Consider the following 18,039-nt stretch of genomic DNA (forward strand, 5'->3'; position numbering starts at 1 on the left):
ATGCAATAAATTGCTTCTCCTTTACTTGCTATTTTTCCTGCTGTCTTTCTTTGCTGTTGGGAGAAACATTGCAGGAAAAAATAATGCCTTTTTAACAGCAGTAAAGGTCCTAACAGTGTCTATCTTGTGGATTCCTACAAAAATATTTCCTGAGATAAAATTATCATATGGCAACAATAATGATATTTAATAAAAGGACTAGTTGGGACATTGGCAGGGTAACATGAATTAAAAGCAATGAAGTGCATGGAACTTCCCTGGTGGTCCAATGATTAAAGAATGGTGGTCTGTTCTTCTACTACAGGGGCCACTGGTTTGATCCCTGGTCAGGGAACTAAGATTCCACATGCCACACAGTGTGGTAAAAAAAAAGAAAATAGAGCAGTGAAGGGCAGATTACAAAATGACAATATTGGTCCTTGCTCTGTGAAGTCCCCCAGCACCCCCACTTCCCTACAGATAAGAGGGGTCTGTGAGAGTGTGGAGGCCCCAGGCTTATGTTCCACAAAAAGGTATACCAGGCCAACCAGTTAGAGCCAGCTGAGATGTAACACTACAATAGGAAGCTGATCTAAGATGCCTAGGAAATGTCATCAGGGAACTGTAATAGAAGCAACTGAATTGTGGCTTCCTGACCATCTTAGAACGGCTCCTGGGCCTTGGTCTGCAGCTAGGGAGCAGGTATTGCCCTGCTTTTTGCTTTTCTAGGTGAGGCAACCAGGGACCCATGTGGATTACAACTAGAAATCCACAGAGAGGGCTTGGCTGGGGGACAGTCCAGGCTTGGGTAGCTGGGCAGAGCTGTCCGTGGCAGTCAGACACAGCCTGAGCTGTTGAACAGCAGTGTGCAGGGTCCCCTTCCAGATTCAACTGTGTCATCCTCAGTCTTCTGTTTATAGTAGAGACTCTGCCTGCCCAGGAAACTAGAGGCTAACAAAGATTTGTCAAAGCTCTAGTCTGTGCAGAATTAGATTACAACTGGTGTTGTTATTGACACATTTTCTCTTTAAATACAGTGATGAAGATAGAAAAAAATCTCAGCTCAGTAAATTCTTGGAATATGTAGCACTTAAAGACCTTTGCTGCAAAAAATACTCAGTAATATATTATCAATGGCCAGGAATAAAGTTAGAGACGCAACTCTTGAATAGAAATGTTGGGTTTGGAAAAATCATCAGTAAACAAAACCAACTAGAATAATAGTGTTCAATGAAAACATTAACCACTAGAGGGAGAGTTACTGTAAACATACAAGTTTAAATGAATTTATGTGATTATCAGAACAAAAGTAGGCTGTGAGAGAAAATAAAGGGAAGAGAATTAAGAGGGAGCTAAGACCTGAGATAAATATCTCTGGTTGGGAAAGTGGGCAAGGGGGGTGTTGACGGATAAGTCATAGGCAAGTGTGTGTTTTCCCCAAAAATGAGTTGAAAGATAGGGGTTGAGAGACTTCTTGAATTAGACAAACATATTTAGAATGAATGTTAAATGGTAAAATCGTAGAAAGAAATGAAATATAGGCTTTAATGCCCCAAGTCACAGGAAAAGCAGACTGAATTCTCCTATCCATCAAAAAGCCACACAAAAGAAAGCAAAAACTGTTGAAGAGAATCTGAGTCATTTTTCTAAGCCGGATCTGAGCCAGGTGAGCATGCAGGTGTTGTTTTGCTTGGTTTTTGACACAGTTGAAAGCATATTATGCAAGACAGTTTTTATCTTATGAGAGTTAAGGTGTTATTTGGAGTCTATAGAAAATTGCCATGTAGAAGTCATTTTAAAAATATACATTTTAGTTTACTCACTGAAAATGTAGAATAAAGTTTGAGAGGATTTTTTCAAGTTTGAATTCAGACCTGATTTCAGAAGAGGACTCTTCCTCGATTGGACTCATCTCTCTATATCAGGGATTGGCAGACTTTTCCTGTCAAGGGCCAAGTAGTAAGTATTCTAGGCTCTGGCAGCTATTGACCTCTGCATCTCAGTGTGGAAGCAGCCATCGACCACAGGCAGAGGAAGGAGCAAGGCTGAGTGCTAATAAAACTTGATCCTCAGAGGCAGCGGGCAGGCCAGGTTTGGCCTGAAGGTTTGCTGACCCCTGCTTTGCTGATCTGCTCTCAGCTCACCTGTTGTTTCAGAGTGAGGTCATTGCAGTCTCTTTGCAGTCAAGCCCCTGACATATGAATGACTTCCATTCCAAGAGCATGTTCTTAAATCCAACAGAGTTAGTCTAGGTACCCGACTAACACAGTTGGCTATATAGTACTATATACAGTGTTCTTGCCTCTAGAATCCCAGGGACGGCGGAGCCTGGTGGGCTGCCATCTCTGGGGTCGCACAGAGTTGGACACGACTGAGGTGACTTAGCAGTAGCAGTAGCAGCACAGTATATATAGTTGACTATATATAGTATATATATAGTACTGGACTATAATAAATGGCATCCCACTCCAGTATTCCTGCCTGGAGAACCCCATGGACAGAGGAGCCTGACACTACAGTCCGTAGGGTTGCAAAGAGTCGGACACGACTGAAGTGAAATAGCACGCACACACTGTACTATAATAGGCTTATAATACCTTTCACCCAAAGAATGCATAAAAAAACAAACACAAAAAGTAAAGCATTTTTAATCTTACAGTACAGTACCTTGAAAAGTTCAGCAGTACAGTACAATGGCTGGTAAACAGGGGCTGACATCGAATGAACAGGCAAGAAGAGTTACTGACTGCTGGAGGGAGAGGAGGTGGGAGATGGTAGAGCTGAAGGATCGTCAGCAATAGGAGACGGAGGGCCAGCTGCAATGTCACTCACACGGGACGTCGATGGCACAGGCTCTGGTTCCTTGCCGGAACTAGATGCATATTCGCCTCTTTGAACGTCTCAGCTGGGAGGTTCGTATGTAGGAGACTTTACCATCTTTGCACTCAGAAGTGAAGGAAAATTTCTGGCCCCCATGAATCTTCCTTGATGGACAGGTTTAACTATACATCACAAGTAAGCCTTATCTCTCTGGGTGAGAAATGGGAAGGAGAGAACACAGTACTTGGCATACAATCTATTGGATAGGATGAACCGTTTTTGTTTTTTTTTTTTTTGTAAATTATTGGGTTGGCCAAAAAGTCCGTTTAGGCTTTCCAAAATTTTTTGCCCAACCCAATACGTAAGCGATATTGAAACACCCAATATTTTATGTGAGAGAAGCGCCTGGCTGTGTCGAAATGCTGCCCTGCCCCTTGAAGCATCCTTGGCTGAGAGAACGTGCATCTTTTTCGTTCCTGAATTCAAATCAAACTCCAGTTTTAAATAAGGAAACTGAGCAGAAGGCAGGCAGCAGGCCTGTTGCACAGAGGCTCTGGATCGGCAGCTCCCTCCCCGAGGGGGTGACTCTGGCCTGGGAGCCCCGTAGCCGCACGCGGGGCGCTTCCCCACCTCCGGGTGCAGGGATCGGACCTGCCTTTCCCGGGGTGTGCCGCCTGAGGACAGGCCCTTACCCCTCGGTACACACGTGCCACGCGGACGCTCTCTGCCTTCTCAAAGGCTGCTCTTCCTGCTGGTCAGCCACTCCCTCCCTCCCTCTGGTCTTTGAAGGTGAAGTTCATCTCCTCCTCTGCCCACTTAAGCGGCAGCCCGGCCCGCTGGCCCTCCATGGCCTCCCTGGTTTGGTTTTCTCCAGGCTTCCCTGGTGGCTCAGATGGTAAAGAATCTGCCTACCATGAGGGAGACCCAGGTTTGATCCCTGGGTTAGGAAGATCCCCTGGAGGAAGGCATGGTAACCCACTCCAGTATTCCTGCCTGGAGAATCCCATGGACAGAGGAGCCTGGTGGGCTTCAGTCCATGTGGTCACAAAAGAGTCAGACAGGACTGTGCAACTAACACTTTCAACTTTTGTTTTTCTGCAGGGCCCTCTGCCTCTGTCCAGACGCTGTGGGTTCCACTTTTTGTCACCTATCGAGTCCTTGTCACCTCTCTCTGCCCTTCCTCTTGTGTGAAGGTCAAGGGTTTCCTCTCTTGTGTTCAGGCTTCATCTCCAGCACCTAAGAGCCGAGCATGGCATGGAGGAGGAGCTCAGTAAAAAGTTAACAGATAAGCCATTTGATTTTTCTGGCCCTCCCTTCAGGGAACTCAGAGGAAGTTTCTCCTCCTGCGTTTGTAAAAATAACAGAACTTAGAAAGTTAAACTCCCTGTGTCTGTTAGAACTCTATGGAGGCCCAGCCTCTGTGGATTCCTTGCCCTGTGCTAAGTATTTTTACAAGCTTTACATCCTGGAATCCTCTCAACGACCCTGTGAAACATGACCCCTGATTTACAGGTGAGCAAACTGGGTCAGGGAGGAGTTAATCAGTGCTGGGGATGGCCATGCCCATGGTGGTCACCCAGGGCCTATGGGTTTAAGACTCCAATCTCGGAAGAAGTAACTGTCTCAGAAAGCATCACCCAGAGCGTGTGCTGAGGCCCTTGGTGGGAGCTTTGCACTCAGGTAGGGCTGAGCTCAGGTGACCCTCTCTGACACCATCTAGGCCCCTCACCTTGCCGCCTGCTGCAGGGTATGTGCCCAGAAGGTGGCAGGGGTGGCCACGTCAGGACCCCTTGCACACGCTCCAAGTGGGTCTCCTCTGCCCCCCGGTCCCCCGACAGCAAGGCCCCCGCCTCTGGCTCCTGCCACGTCTCCCTGCGTGATGTGACTCGGCCGTGGGCCATGGCTGGACTGGCCTTCAGTTCCTGGCACCCTCCTCAGCCCCGAGCTTTGCTTAGTGTAGTTGACTTTGTTTTCCTTGAGGTCATCCTGGCTTCTACCTTGGCCTTCCCCGACCTTGCTCCGACCAGAGAAGGCCGCCCTGTTCTGTTCCCATAGACCCCACTCCGCGTTGGGTACCAATTGCTCTTGACTGATTCACTCCCAGATTGTCTTCCCAGCCGAACTCTGGGCGCCCTGAGTTCAGGGACTGGGTCAGTCTTTCCATCACTGCGTCCTCCTAGAAACGGAATGCTTTTCAGCCCGCGTCTGCCTTAAATCACTTTTATAAAGCATCAGGAAAGGATTCCATTAAGAAATTTCTTTAAAAAATTAAACCAGTTTTAGGAAATGAGAAAATGTAGATAAGAGAGAGATTAAAATAAGTTGAAATGCAGTGTTAACCACTGAATTTATGACCTGTGTGTGTGTGTGTGCGCGCGCGTGCGTGTGTGTGTGGTTAGTCACTCAGTTGTGTTCGACTTTTTGTGACCCCATCCATGGATTGTAGCCCGCCGGGCTCCTCTGTCCATGGGATTATCCAGGCAAGAGTACTGAAGTGCGTTGCCATTTCCTTCTCCATTATGACCTATATTTTTCCATTAACAAAATTCACACACGTATGTTTATATGTGGTGCTCAGTTGTGTCCGATTCTGTGCCCCATGAACTGCAGCCCAGAAGGCTCCTCTCTCTGTGGAATTTTCCAGTCAAGAATACTGGGGTGGGTTGCCATGTAGTAGATTACATAAAAAGTTACTTTAAAAAATGCAGACTTACCTTCTTCCCTTTCCAGTAAATCATGTCCTCTTTTGGTCTACAGATGTCAATCCTTCCCGTCATTGGTAACTGCTGCATAGATTTCATTTTTTTTTTTTGCACCATCATTTATTTAGGTTAATTCTTTTACCTTTCAATATAAAACAAGAACACTCATCTGACACATTTACATTTAATTTTATGTTTTTCAATTATTCTGCCTTTGGAAATAGAACTCTCTAGTGTAGAAATAAAGATTGTGAGCATTTTCTTATCCTTTTTGTATCATTTTGAGAAGTGCAAGAAAATAGCAGGTCATTTCTCTTGAGTTTTTAATCCAAGGATTGTATCACTATAAAGTGAATGTGCTGTGCTAAGTCGCTTCAGTCGTGTCTGACTCTTTGGGGCCCCATGGACCCTAGCCCACCAGGCTCCTCTGTCCATGGGGATTCTCCAGGCAGGAATACTGGAGGGGGTTGCCATGCCCTCCTCCAGGGGATCTTCCTGATCCAGGGATCAAACCCGAATCTCATCTCCTGCTGTGGCAAGTGGGTTCTTTACCATTAATGCCACCTTGGAAGCCCCATAAAGTGAATGATTGTCCCCAAATATAAAAATAACCATCTCTCTTCACCCTGCCACAGTGCTGAATACGACCTTCCTTCTCCCTTTTCTCCCTCCCCCTCTGCTGAGACCCTCCCTAGGCTAGACTGGACTGGACTACCCTCTTGCCCCAGCCTGTGAGCCCTGCCAGCCGCCTCTGAGCTTGGAGCAGAGTGTAGCCCTGGAATCCTGACCTGGCAGAGGTGGGGTGGCACAGGGTGTCTGTGATTGGACCTGCCCATGGGGGACCCAGCTCACCTGGGGTCCATTGTCTGTCTCTGTCCATCAGCATTGCTTCTGGGTTCCCTCTGCTGAGAGCATTTGGGATTAATGTCAGATCTTTCTGTAAGTTAGAGACTTCAGTGGATTAAAGCTGAAAAGTCCTCTGTACTATTTTCAGATTTTTTTTTTTTCCATCAAGGGGAGCATTTCTGATTTAACTGGTTTGCTGGGCTGGGACAGTTGACTGCCTAGCTGCACTCTGAGATGATTTACTGATGCAACCACCCATGCTCCAGACAGTGAACCAGGACATCTGTATGAGCGCATTGAGCATGCACCACACAGCCACGCCTTTCCAGGCCTGGGCTGTCTGTCCCCAAGGACCACTGGTGATTTACCCAGGGCTGATAGCTTTTTATTTTTTCCAACATTCTTTCGAGGGACTGTAGAAGAACCTCTGGTTCTTCTGCTTAGTGTTCTGGTAGGATGAGACTCTCCCTGGAGGAGGGCATGGCAACCCACTCCAGTATTCTTGCCTGGAGAAGCCCATGGACAGAGGAGCCTGGGGGGCTACAGTCTATAGAGTCGCAAAGAATTGGACACAACTGAAGCGACTTAGCAGGCAGGCAGGATGAGACTCTGCGGGAGTGACCCTGACTAGGATTTAGGTCCACGTCAGTGGCCCAGCATAGAGCTGATCTGTACGGTTGGAGGGAGAGGTGGACGTGCGTGGCAGCTGGGGTCTGCCAAATTGATCACATTGTGTGTGACCAGTTAACCAAGCAGCATGAGGTGTCCTCCTGTTTAGGTGCAGGTCTTGACTGTATCTGTTACTGATTTTCCCCTGCAGTTAACCTCCTTTTCCTCTGAACCAGGCCTTCAAAAGTGAAGCACACTGCCTGTGTTGTCATTCACCTTGGAGTACTTCCCTATGAACTATTCCCCAAATTACGTAGCACCTTTAGACCTTTTTTCTTCAGCTGGAAGTGTTTTTGGAGTCTAAGTCATACAAACAGATGCCTTTGACAAATGAGTTTGTGGTACCTGAAGCCTCTAAATGAGGACAGGATTGAAAACTGAGCCTGGAAAGGTGGGGTGGAGCTCAGCCACTGGCAAGGCGCAGGGCAGTGAAATTTCATGGATCCTAAAGGAAATCAGTCCTGAATATTCATTGGAAGGACTGATGCGGAAGCTGAAGCTCCAATACTTTGGCCACCTGATACAAAGAGCTGACTCATTTGAAAGGACCCTGATGCTGGGAAAGATTGAAGGCAAGAGGAGAAGGGGACAACAGAGGATGAGATGGTTGGATGGCATCTTGATGGACATGAGTTTGTGCGGACTCCGGGAGATAATGAAGGAAAAGGAAGCCTGACGTGCTGCAGTACATGGGGTCGTAAAGAGTCGGACACGACTGATTTAGTGACTGAACAACAGAATGAAACCATAGTCGTTGTCCTGGAATAGTTCTGGATAACGTGATGTACTTATCCCATCTTAGGTTTCAAAACCCACAGGGAAATGGAAAAGCCTCGGGTAGTAATGTCTTCAAACAAGAGCAAAGCAGACATCAGTGGTTATGCCCGAGGGTTGGGGGGGTGGGGGTGGGAGCTGATCTTAACTAATTGAGGCCAGGAGGAGCACTAATGCTTTGGATGAAAAGCATTGAGCTGGATGAAGGTTAAAAAGGGCACCGATAGGATTCAAGCTTGTTTGAGAAAGAGGCTTGGCCTCTGCCTTCCTCCAAAGAGAATCTAGGGGCAGGGCACTTGGTTACCCTGAGCAGTTTTATTGCTGCTCCCAAGAAATGGGGCTCCTCAAAAAAAAAAACAACACACATCACAGTGCTAATCCAGGCTAGCAAGTGTCCTTATTCACACATTTAAGACCCCAAACCAAGGATAACTGTTTTAGCTGTCTCCCCTCCCCAATTTTATCAAGGTATAGTTGACAATTAAAAATTATATGTATGTAAGGTGTGCAACTGAATTTGATATATGATGTGATGATTAGCACGGCCAAATTAACACACCCATCACCTCACATAGTTACTCTTTGGTTTTTGTTGCAAACAGAGAAGAGCGACTTAATTGAGAGGTCCTGACTGAGGTGTTCCTTACCTATCTGTGTATGTTAGCACTCTGTCGTGTCCAACTGTCTGTGACCCCATGGACTGTAGCCCACCAGGCTCTTCTGTCCATGAAATTCTCCAGGCAAGAATATTGGAGTGGGTTGCCATTCCCTTTTCTAGTTCCTTATTTATGTTTGCTGTTTAGTGCTCAGTCGTGTCTGACACTTGGTGACCTCATTGTCTGTCCGTGGAATTCTCTAGGCAAGAATACTGGAATGGGTTGCCATTCCCTTCTCCAGGGGATCTTCCAGATCCAGGGATTGAACCCCGGTCCCCCACATTGCAGGCAGACTCTTTACCATTTCTTTCAAGCAGGGATCAGCTTAGTGAAACCTTAAAAACCCTAAAAAAAAATTTTTATGGGTGTCAATATCACTACTTTTTTATACAACATAGTTTTAGGGGGAACTTTTCATTAAATTTTAAAAGTGAATTCATAAACAAAAGATCAGTTTCATGCTCTCTTATAAAAGGCAAGGCCCCCGATGAACCCAAGGTTCTTAGCATTGATCACTGTTGTTCAGTTGCTCAGTCGTGTCTGTTTTGCAACCCCATGGTCTGTAGTCCTCCAGGCTCCTCTGTCCATGGGATTTCCCAGTCAAGAATACTGGAGTGGGGTGCCATTTGGTACTCCAGGGGATCTTCCCAACCAAGTCTCCCGCATTGGCAGGCAGATTCTTTACCACTGAGCCACTAGGGAAGGTCTTATTGATCACTATGAACTGGAGAATACTAGTGAAGTGAAAGTTGCTCAGTCATGTCTGACTCTTTGTGACCCCATGGACTACAGAGTCCATGGAATTCTCCAGGCCAGAACAATGGAGTCAGTAGCCTTTCCCTTCTCCAGGGGATCTTCCCAACCCAGGGATCGAACCCAGGTCTCCCCCCATTGCAGGTGGCTTCTTTACCAGCTTAGCCACAAGGGAAGTCCAAGAATACTGGAGTGGGTAGCCTATCTCTTCTCTAGCAGATCTTCCCAACCCAGGAACTGAACCCGGGGGTCTCCTGCATTGCAGGTGGATTCTTTACCAACTGAGCTATCAGAGAAGCCCCAGAGAATACTAGACAACACTAGAGTGAGTTTCAAAGTCCAGTGTTCTTTTTTTTGTTGTTCTGAACAAGCACACACTGTCCAGCTACTGAATCCACATGCACGCCCAGCCCTGATGTGTGAACATCTGTCTCTACTTTCAAGGCAGAATTCCTGGGGGTGGAGGGGAGTGGGGCCCAGCCTACCAGAAATCACCATTGTGTGCAGATGTAGGGGAGCAGAGGTGACCTCCCAGAGGCGTGTGGCTGCATCCTGGTTATGCCTGGGGTGTGGTCGGATTCTCCTGGGGCCGGGAGAGCCCTGACTGCATGGTGGGCAGAGGCCACCGGAGGAGCAAGTGTGTTTTGCCCGTGATCTGCCTGATACTCCGGGAGCAGCCAGCACTGTGCAGACAGCTCGAGAGGATGCAGGTCCTGTGCCATCAAGGTCCTGTCCCCCACCCCCCACCCTTCAGCTGTCGTCTCAGTGCGTCACATGCTGAAGACCCAATGCCTGTGAGTTGTGTGAGAGTCCCTCCCCACCTGCATACAGCAAGTGCTCAACAAATGTGAGTTCCCTTTCCTCCTTGGCCCAACTGGCAATTGGAGGGGTTACTTGATGGGCAAGGTGTAATACTTCTTCTCTTTCATCATTAAGGAAATTGAAGACAGAAATGCCGCCCGCCCCCACGCTTGGAGGACTCGGGGCAGAGCCAGGGCTAGAACTCGGCTCCTCTCCATCTTGTCTGAGCTTTCCACTTCCATCACCACGTGTACCTGTGAAAATACCCCAACTGAAGTAGTCGCTCTTGCTAGAAACTGCTCATCAAATTCACCCAGAATCCTACCTTTTAACAGTTTGATTTTATAACTGTTGCTGAGAACAGAGGAAATGAAATATAACCAACCAGGAGACACTTTCAGATACGATCTACAGTTGTAGTAATCCTTCCCCTTTGAGTGGCTCAGCCTCCTTTTGATCCCAGAGAATACTCCCAGCCTTCCCTTTGTTGTTCAGTTGCTAAGTTGTGTCCGACTCTTCATGACCCCAAGGACTGCAGCACGCTAGGCTTCCCTGTCCTTCACCGTCTCCCAGAGTTTGCTCAAATTCATGTTCATTGAGTCGGTAATGCTGTCCAACCACCTCATTCTCTGTCGTCCCCTTCTCCTCCTGCCCTCAATCTTTCCCAGCATCAGGGTCTTTTCCAATGAGTCGGTGCTTCACATCCGGTGGCCAAAGTATTGAAGCTTCAGCATCAGGCCTTCCGATGAATATTCAGGACTGATTTCCTTTAGGATTGACTGATTTGATCTCCTTGCTGGCCAAGGGACTCTCAAGAGTCTTCTCCAGCACCACAATTTGAAAGCATCAGTTCTTTGGCGCTCAGCCTTATTGATGGTCCAACTCACATCCGTACATGACTTCCCTAGACGATACCTGAGATGACTTTGTAGCACTTCATTGTGGTATCTTCAGAAGTACATTTTCTATGAAACTCTCAGCTAACATTCGCTTTTCCAACTTAGACTTACCAGAAGTATTCTTAAAATGAATTCTGATTTTCTAAGATGGCAAGATACTTTATTTTTAAAATCTCGTAATTTTAACACTGCATTGTTAGGTGTGATTTTCGACATCCCAGCAAGGAAAGCTGCAGTCTCACCAGCTGCCATTTCACTTATGGTGCATTTTGTCAGATCTTATTTTTTACGGTATATGCGAGCTATTAATGTGGATTCTACAGCCCTCAAAACTGTTATTTTTCAGGGTTGCAAAATTGTATTGTCAGAGCTTGTGGTGCAAATAGCAGTATAGAGATTTCAAATAAGTGAACTTGAGAGTCTCAGTAATATCATCTTGGGCTGTTCAGCTGTTAGTGGAGCCAGACCCAGAACACCAAGGTCACAGGTTTGATCTCTTTCCTCTTATCTTGTGAGCTTGGTCCACACACCCTTTACATGGCCATCCTTCAGTGCAGACCCTTGGGGCAGCGTGATCCTCCCAGGAGCTGCAAGCAGAACGCTCGCTCTACTAATGGGTAGACCGGTAGTTCTCATGCCAGTCACACATCAGCATCACTCGAGGAGCTTTAAAAAAATACTCCTACCTGGAGCCCCAAATATTCTGATTCATTTGGTCCAGCCATGAGTATTTCTTACGTGCTATGCTATGCTAAGTCACTTCAGTCATGTCCAACTCTGTGCGACCCTATGGACTTTCTAGCCTGCCAGGCTCCTCTGTGCATGGAATTATCCAGGCAAGAATACTGGAGTGGGTTGCCATTTCCTTTTCAAAACTGCCTTTTGGGTGCACTGCTCTGTTTGACTTTGCTGTGTCATTAGGCTTCTGGGGGCATGACCGAGCAGTTAGAAGTTTCTTCAATAACCTTGAGATCTGGTTGTTTCAAACACGATAGGAGACATTTTGAGAGATCAAGTTGCATCCTAATCAGTGCCTTAAGGTCCACGTCTGTTTTTTTTCTTTTAAAATTGATTTTTAATTGGAGGATAATTACTTTACAATATTGTGTTGGCATCTGCCATACAACAGCATGAATCAGCCTTAAGTATATGACGTGTCCCCACCCTCTTGAATCTCCCTCCCACTCCCCTCTCTCTCCTACTCTACTGGGTCAGCACAGAGTCCCGGACTGGGCTGCCTGTGTTATACAGCAACTTCCCTTCAGCTTTCTGTTTTCTATATGTTAATGTGTGTGTCTCGGCGCTCCTCTCTCAGTTCATCTCACCCTCTCCTTGCTCCGCTGTGCCCACGAGTCTGTTCTCTGTATCTGCATCTCTATTCCCGCCCTGCAAATAGGTTTATCAGGACCGTTTTGCTTGTCTGTTTTCTTGTTCTTTGTTTACCCTGAATGTGAACCTCTTCTGACAGGTGTTGCCAGCAATATGCTTGTGTTATAGTTAAGGACAGAAACACGGGGTGCTGTCTATATCCATGGAGAATCATTAGTGCTTACACATACACGCTGTAACTATTTTAGAAGTAAATTACCTCAGATGTGTTGATGTGTCTGGTTGGAGGCTTAGTATCTGCTGCTTGGTTAATTTAACTTTTGCACCAAGACTAATGTCAAAATACGAGAGAAGTGATTACTTGAAAGAGGCCAGCAGTCTGGGTGTTCTCCTCATAGACATCTGAGGGGGCCTGGCTTTCACCCCCGCCTTGAGTTGGGCTCTGCACATTACTGGGCTCGTTCTTCCTCGTGCCTTTGGCTTGGTTCTCCCTTGGAACATGTTCCTTCCAGGATCACTTATAATCCACTCTTCACTGAAGCCTTCCAGACAACCTGTTTCAGCATGGTGCGCTCATTCATTTCACGGATGTCACATTTCTCGTTGGTTCCACACAAGCTTGTACTGGTTTCCCGTCTGCTGTAGGCTGAGCTCCGGCATTTCTTACCTTGGCAAGTCTTATCTTCTTGTGCAGGGGCTGGTTTCTGTTTCTCTGGAGACAGAGCCGGTCCTCGGTTGGTTCCCACCGGATTTAGTTGAAAATCTAGCCAGAAGATCAGTGCTGTGTGTCAATGTTGATTGTCTGTTTCCATCATATAAAGACACTGTTTTGGGGGGAGGTGGGTGTAGAATAGCGAAGCAGAGAAGAAGGGAGAGCAGGTGTCCTGCTGTTACTTTGAGTCACTTCAGTGGGTCAGGTGACAGTTTTTATAACAAATTGGCCACTGAGGTTGACCTGTATGCATATGTGAGTTGTTAGTGTTCTGAAATATCCAAGCAAAGAAAATGAACTCAGTGAGAATGAAGAGGTGCTTCTGACTAGTTCACCTTTTTACCTGAGATAGTGATGGAGATTGGGCACGGCGACATTTATGCTGAAGAAAGAGTTTTAGTTGAGCTGTTAAGGATGGATGGATATTGACCATGTGTATTAGGACTAAGTTGCTTTGTTACCCAATAATAACATCAGTGCCAAAAGAGGTGGACTCAACACTGAGCCCCTGGGGGTGATGAGAAAGAAAGGCAGGATCCTGCCCTTGACTAGTTGCCAGGCTGGTGGGTGGTAAGTTGGGCTGAATCTTGTGTGTTGGAGGAATGGAAAGAAAGAGAAGTAAAAAAGATATTTTGTGTGTAATCTGATGATTTTCCAGAGTGGTGGTGGCATATAGGTGGAGATACATTTGAGACTTTAAACCACTAGCCTCTGGCAGAAATATACAAATGGGTTCTCCCAGAGAAGGCTTTGCATGCTGCGCTTAAACCCAAGCAGGAACTTTTATAGAAGGCTGTTCATCCTTGCATACATTCCACCTCCTCCTCGTGTTTTAATCTGTGTGATTCTCTTCCCATGTCCTGGAATGAGAAGCCTTTCTTCCCGCATGTCCTGGGTTTGGCACATGGCTCCTTCCTGCTGAGAACATGCTCCAAGTTCCCTCCTCCTTGAACGTTCCCATGGACCTCAGCAGGCTTTGCTGTATCGCTTGCTTCCCACCTGTGCCCTCTGGTGGGCTCTGTACCCCATCAGGGTGGGGGCCTTGTCTTTCCTATATGACCTGACCTCTACTCCCATTCCTAGCAGAGGCAGCAGCTCACACTTTAACTCCTCACACTGGGACTTGGCTCAAGGCTACATAACTCCGGGGGCGGGGGGGCGGATTTGGGGGCAGCACTCCAAGCTCCATTCCTTCCTGACTCTGCTGTCCCTTTCCTGGGTTTCCCAGGGCTGTTTAGTGTGGGTGACTGAGCTCCATTCGGTCAACCATTGAGGGGACAGAGTGGACCAAAGGAGTCTGTCTGCATGGTGCTCTCACATAGCCTTGACCTTGAATGTAGAGCAGCCTCAAGTGTATTGCAGAGGGTTAGCTCTGGGCTTTATTCTCTAGTCTCAACACTAAAGAAGCGTCTGTCACACAGCTTCTGTGAAAGTGAAAAAGCGTCATGGGTAAGTACTGAACAAGTGTAAGTTAGTATCTTCACAACCAGAACCTTGAATGGTAGCCAGCAGGGTTTGAGATGACCGAAGCTGGATGCCTCTGATAAATGTCCCATGAGGCTCCCAAGAGGGCGCTGGGCGAAGAGAGCCTCCGTGTCCTTGATGGGCGGCTGATAATGATGGAGAACGTCCTGTGCCTCTTGTCCTCTCCCAGAGTGCTGAGCAGATCACTGCACTGTGCAGGAATTTTAACGATACCCAGACCAGCAGCATGGAAGGACCAAGGGACGGTCAGGACCCTCCTCCGAGGCCACTGGCTCGCCACCTCTCTGATGCAGATCGCCTCCGAAAAGTCATCCAGGAGCTCATGGACACAGAGAAGTCCTATGTGAAGGTAATGGAAGATGCCGTTGTTATTCCCTGCACCCTTCCTGTGACGGCCAGCTGTATGGCTATATGTTGGCAGGGGCTCCTGTTGTATCTACCCAGGACCCTGCCACTCACCAGGGAGATGCCTGCTCCTCGAAGTGGCAAATTGCTGCCGGGGAGGGCGAAGAGGGTGGAGGAGCTGAGCGGGCTTGCAGAATTTAGACTCCCCGCTCATTTTGTTACCAAGGTAGCTTTCACTATGGAAACAGATGTTCTAGTTTGTCGTTTGCAATCTGTGGGAAGGGAGCCTGCACTGGTTTAGGGAAAGGGGGATGGAGATCACTTTAGGTGATGAGGAACCAGGGAGCAGCGTGTTCACAAGCGGCTGCTGGCATGGGCCCCAGAGTGCAGACATCACCATGCAGGACAGAGCCCCACAGGGGAGGCACCAGGCATCACTAGGGCATCCCCAGCCACCACACAGAGCAGCGGCTGGGCCTTTTGCAACCCAGGGAGATCATTTATTTACCTTAGAGGCTCCAGTTAGTAGTTTGGGAAACATTTTACAAAAAAATGCGGGTGCCTGGGAAGACAGAGTTCTTTTGCTTGAAGTATTTGCTGAAACGATTTTAAACTCGCTTCCTTGGTCACTTGCTGGCAGCGGAGCAGCGCAGAATCCAGGCCTGGCCTTGCCTCCACCTGCCGGTGTGGCCTTGGGCGGTCCCCCTCTGAGCCCCTCATGGGGTCTGAGACGGGGTTCTTGTCCCAGCTCGAACATGCTGAGTCAGGGCGGCCCCCCTCTGAGCCCCTCATGGGGTCTGAGACGGGGTTCTTGTCCAAGCTCTAACACGCTGAGTCAGGGCAGCCCTCATGGGGTCTGAGATGGGGTTCTTGTCCCAGCTCTAACATGCTGAGTCCGTGAGTTAGGCTTTGGCACATGAGCTAACGTGCACACACACGCTCTCACCTTCTTTCTCCACAGACATATCTGAGCTTCTGCCATTTATTAACATCACTGTTGTTTTTTCCAAACTTTGCCAGGGCCTCACCCAGAGGCTTTGGGAGAACACACGAGGCAGCCTGGGGGAACTACCCCAGCCCCTTCTTTTGGTCCCGCAGGGAACAAAGGAGAGCGGCAGAGATGGCAGTTTCACGGCCTTTCCCACCGCCTCTCGTCCTGCATCAAATGTGGGGAGATGAAGTGCATGTCCAGGGAGCTGACAGTGACCGTGCCCAGCAGGTCTGGGTGCTGTGGCCACTTGATGATGTCTGAGGAGGCCCCACCCGCAGGGTTGAGGGCACAGTTGAGAGTGGAATCCAAGCCCCTTTTTATTCCTGTTGTTGTCGGTGTATTTAACTGCTGGACCACTTGATCCAGGAGGGTTGCTGCATCGTGACCCTGGTCTGGGACTGAAATGGATGCTGTGGGCCAAGTGGATAAAAAGGACGGCTCTCCTTTCTTTCTGCGAGAATCCCGCCTGTCGTCTCCTCAGGGCCCCCGTGTCACAGCTCAGGGCGGCCAGCCTAATGTGTCACTGCTCATGGGCAGGAGTGACCACAGCCCACCGCCACCTCTGATGAAATAACCAGCGCCTGGTACCTACTGTGCTTCGTGCATGTGCAGGAACACATGTGCACACACACACACACATTATTTTTTAATTTCTTTTTGTTGCTGACATTGAACACGGACTTCTACTTGTTCTGTAACCTGCACCTCTGCACTTGACGTGGAGTTTGCAGCGCCCGTGTGTTCCCTGAGAGACAGTCCAGGAAATTCCCACTTCTCTCTGCTCTGAAGCAGCTGCTGTGGGGTCCTGGGAGGTTGGTTAGACCAGAGCCATTTGATTGTGAAACCCTCAGGGTCACGAGCCTGTCCACTTGCTCCCAGTACCTGCACCACAAGGTTCTGGAGGCTTCTAACCTTAGCAAGCTCTCCAGAACTGGGTTTCTCGATTGTAAGAGGAGTCAGATGTAGTCACCTACTTCTAATACTCTGCAACTCATAATTCTTCACAATCAGTGAACAAGAAAAACAAATCTTTCCCATCACTAAATTATATGCTGGTCTAGGCTTCAAATTATTAAAAACAAAACAAAACTCATCTAAAGAGTTTTGTAAATACATCAACTCCCACTATTCTGTGTTGTCAGAGCCCAGGTTTAGTGAAGACTCAAAGATGGCCTAGATGGTAAATATCATGATGTTCATCTCTGGAAAATTTTTCTTGCACTTGAGTTTGGGAGTTTGAAATTCTGCTAATGCGTCAGCCCCGAAGCTGAAGAGCTCCCCAGACCTCGTCCTGTCCTCCCTTAGCTCAGCTGTCCATGCTGGAGCCATCACCTGGCTCCCTGAGGCAGAAGAGGAAGCCGGGTTGGCCGGCAGATGTGGCCATGCCTGACAGAAGTTCCTGGCCAAACCTCACTTCTCTGCAGGGAAAGGTGTGTTCCTGCTGCAGCAGCTGAAAGATCCTGGCTCTGCCAGTAAGACATTCAACTACACAGAGTAGGTGATCGAGCCATAAAGAAAAATGTGGAATGCAGATGCTGATTGTATTGTGCTCTTAACCTATTTGAATTAGGTGAGCAAGGAACCACCACCTTCAGGGCCAAGTCTCAACCAGACATAAGCATCATCATTCTTAACGCCAGTCAGATGTGGCCAGAGCAATGCTTGGCTGTTTTGGAGACTCACAGGTTCAACACTGTCGTCTTTTGTCTTTCAGGATCTGAGCTGCCTCTTTGACTTATATTTGGAGCCACTTCAGAGTGAGACCTTTCTTACCCAAGATGAGGTAAATACTTTCCTCACTCACTGCACTGACCCCCAGGTTAGTCTCTGCTTGCCCTTTAGTGCAGGGGTCACCCAATTCCCGGTCCACGGCCTGTTAGGAACTGGGCCACACAGCAGGAGATGAGCAGCAGGAGATGAGCAGCAGGTGAGCGAGTCAAGTTTCATCTGTATTGACAGGCGCTTCCCATTGCTTGCATTACCGCCTGAGCTCCGCCTCCTGAAGGATCAATGGAGGCATTAGATTCTCATAGACGTGAGAACCCTACTGTGAACTGCGCATGCGAGAGATTGAGGTCGTTCACTCCTTATGAGAATCATCCCAGAACCATCCCCTCCTTTCCACCCCTGGCTGTGCAAAAAAATTGTCTTCCATGAAATTGGTCCCCCTAAAGGTTGGGGACTGTAGTAGACCTCCTAGATTTTATCTAGTGGTCCCAAAGGAACATAGAGACTTAGGGAATCTTCAGAGAGACCTAGGCGTGGCCTCCTGCAGAGC

The 18,039-nt window shown here is 48.0% G+C and overlaps 2 protein-coding genes and 1 long non-coding RNA gene across 44 annotated transcripts in view; 1 reads left to right on the forward strand and 2 right to left on the reverse strand.

Annotated features, from left to right (window-relative positions):
* The window catches only part of TIAM2 (TIAM Rac1 associated GEF 2), a 230,158-nt gene that overhangs the window by 196,372 nt on the left and 15,747 nt on the right, over positions 1-18,039 (forward strand). For all 42 annotated transcript variants that reach the window (XM_081529173.1, XM_081529179.1, XM_081529192.1 and 39 more), the window contains 2 exons: positions 14,595-14,774; positions 17,476-17,544. In XM_081529173.1, the coding sequence (XP_081385299.1) occupies positions 14,595-14,774; positions 17,476-17,544 (249 nt within the window). The remainder of the gene's footprint in view (positions 1-14,594; positions 14,775-17,475; positions 17,545-18,039) is intronic.
* Positions 5,600-14,941, reverse strand: LOC145521135 (uncharacterized). The gene is made up of 3 exons (XR_014065161.1): positions 9,762-14,941; positions 6,354-6,879; positions 5,600-5,643 (listed from the first exon to the last, which is right to left on the reverse strand). It is a non-coding gene; the product is annotated as an uncharacterized LOC145521135 (long non-coding RNA).
* Positions 15,246-18,039, reverse strand: part of TFB1M (transcription factor B1, mitochondrial) — an 80,734-nt gene continuing 77,940 nt past the window's right edge. The window contains exon 8 of the mRNA XM_081529232.1: positions 15,246-17,760. Coding sequence (XP_081385358.1) covers positions 17,740-17,760 — 21 coding nt within the window. The 3' untranslated portion in view covers positions 15,246-17,739. The remainder of the gene's footprint in view (positions 17,761-18,039) is intronic.

The sequence above is a fragment of the Giraffa tippelskirchi genome, chromosome 9, assembly GCF_054371585.1.
Source record: "Giraffa tippelskirchi isolate mGirTip1 chromosome 9, T2T-mGirTip1v1.2.pri, whole genome shotgun sequence".
Lineage (NCBI taxonomy): Eukaryota > Metazoa > Chordata > Mammalia > Artiodactyla > Giraffidae > Giraffa > Giraffa tippelskirchi.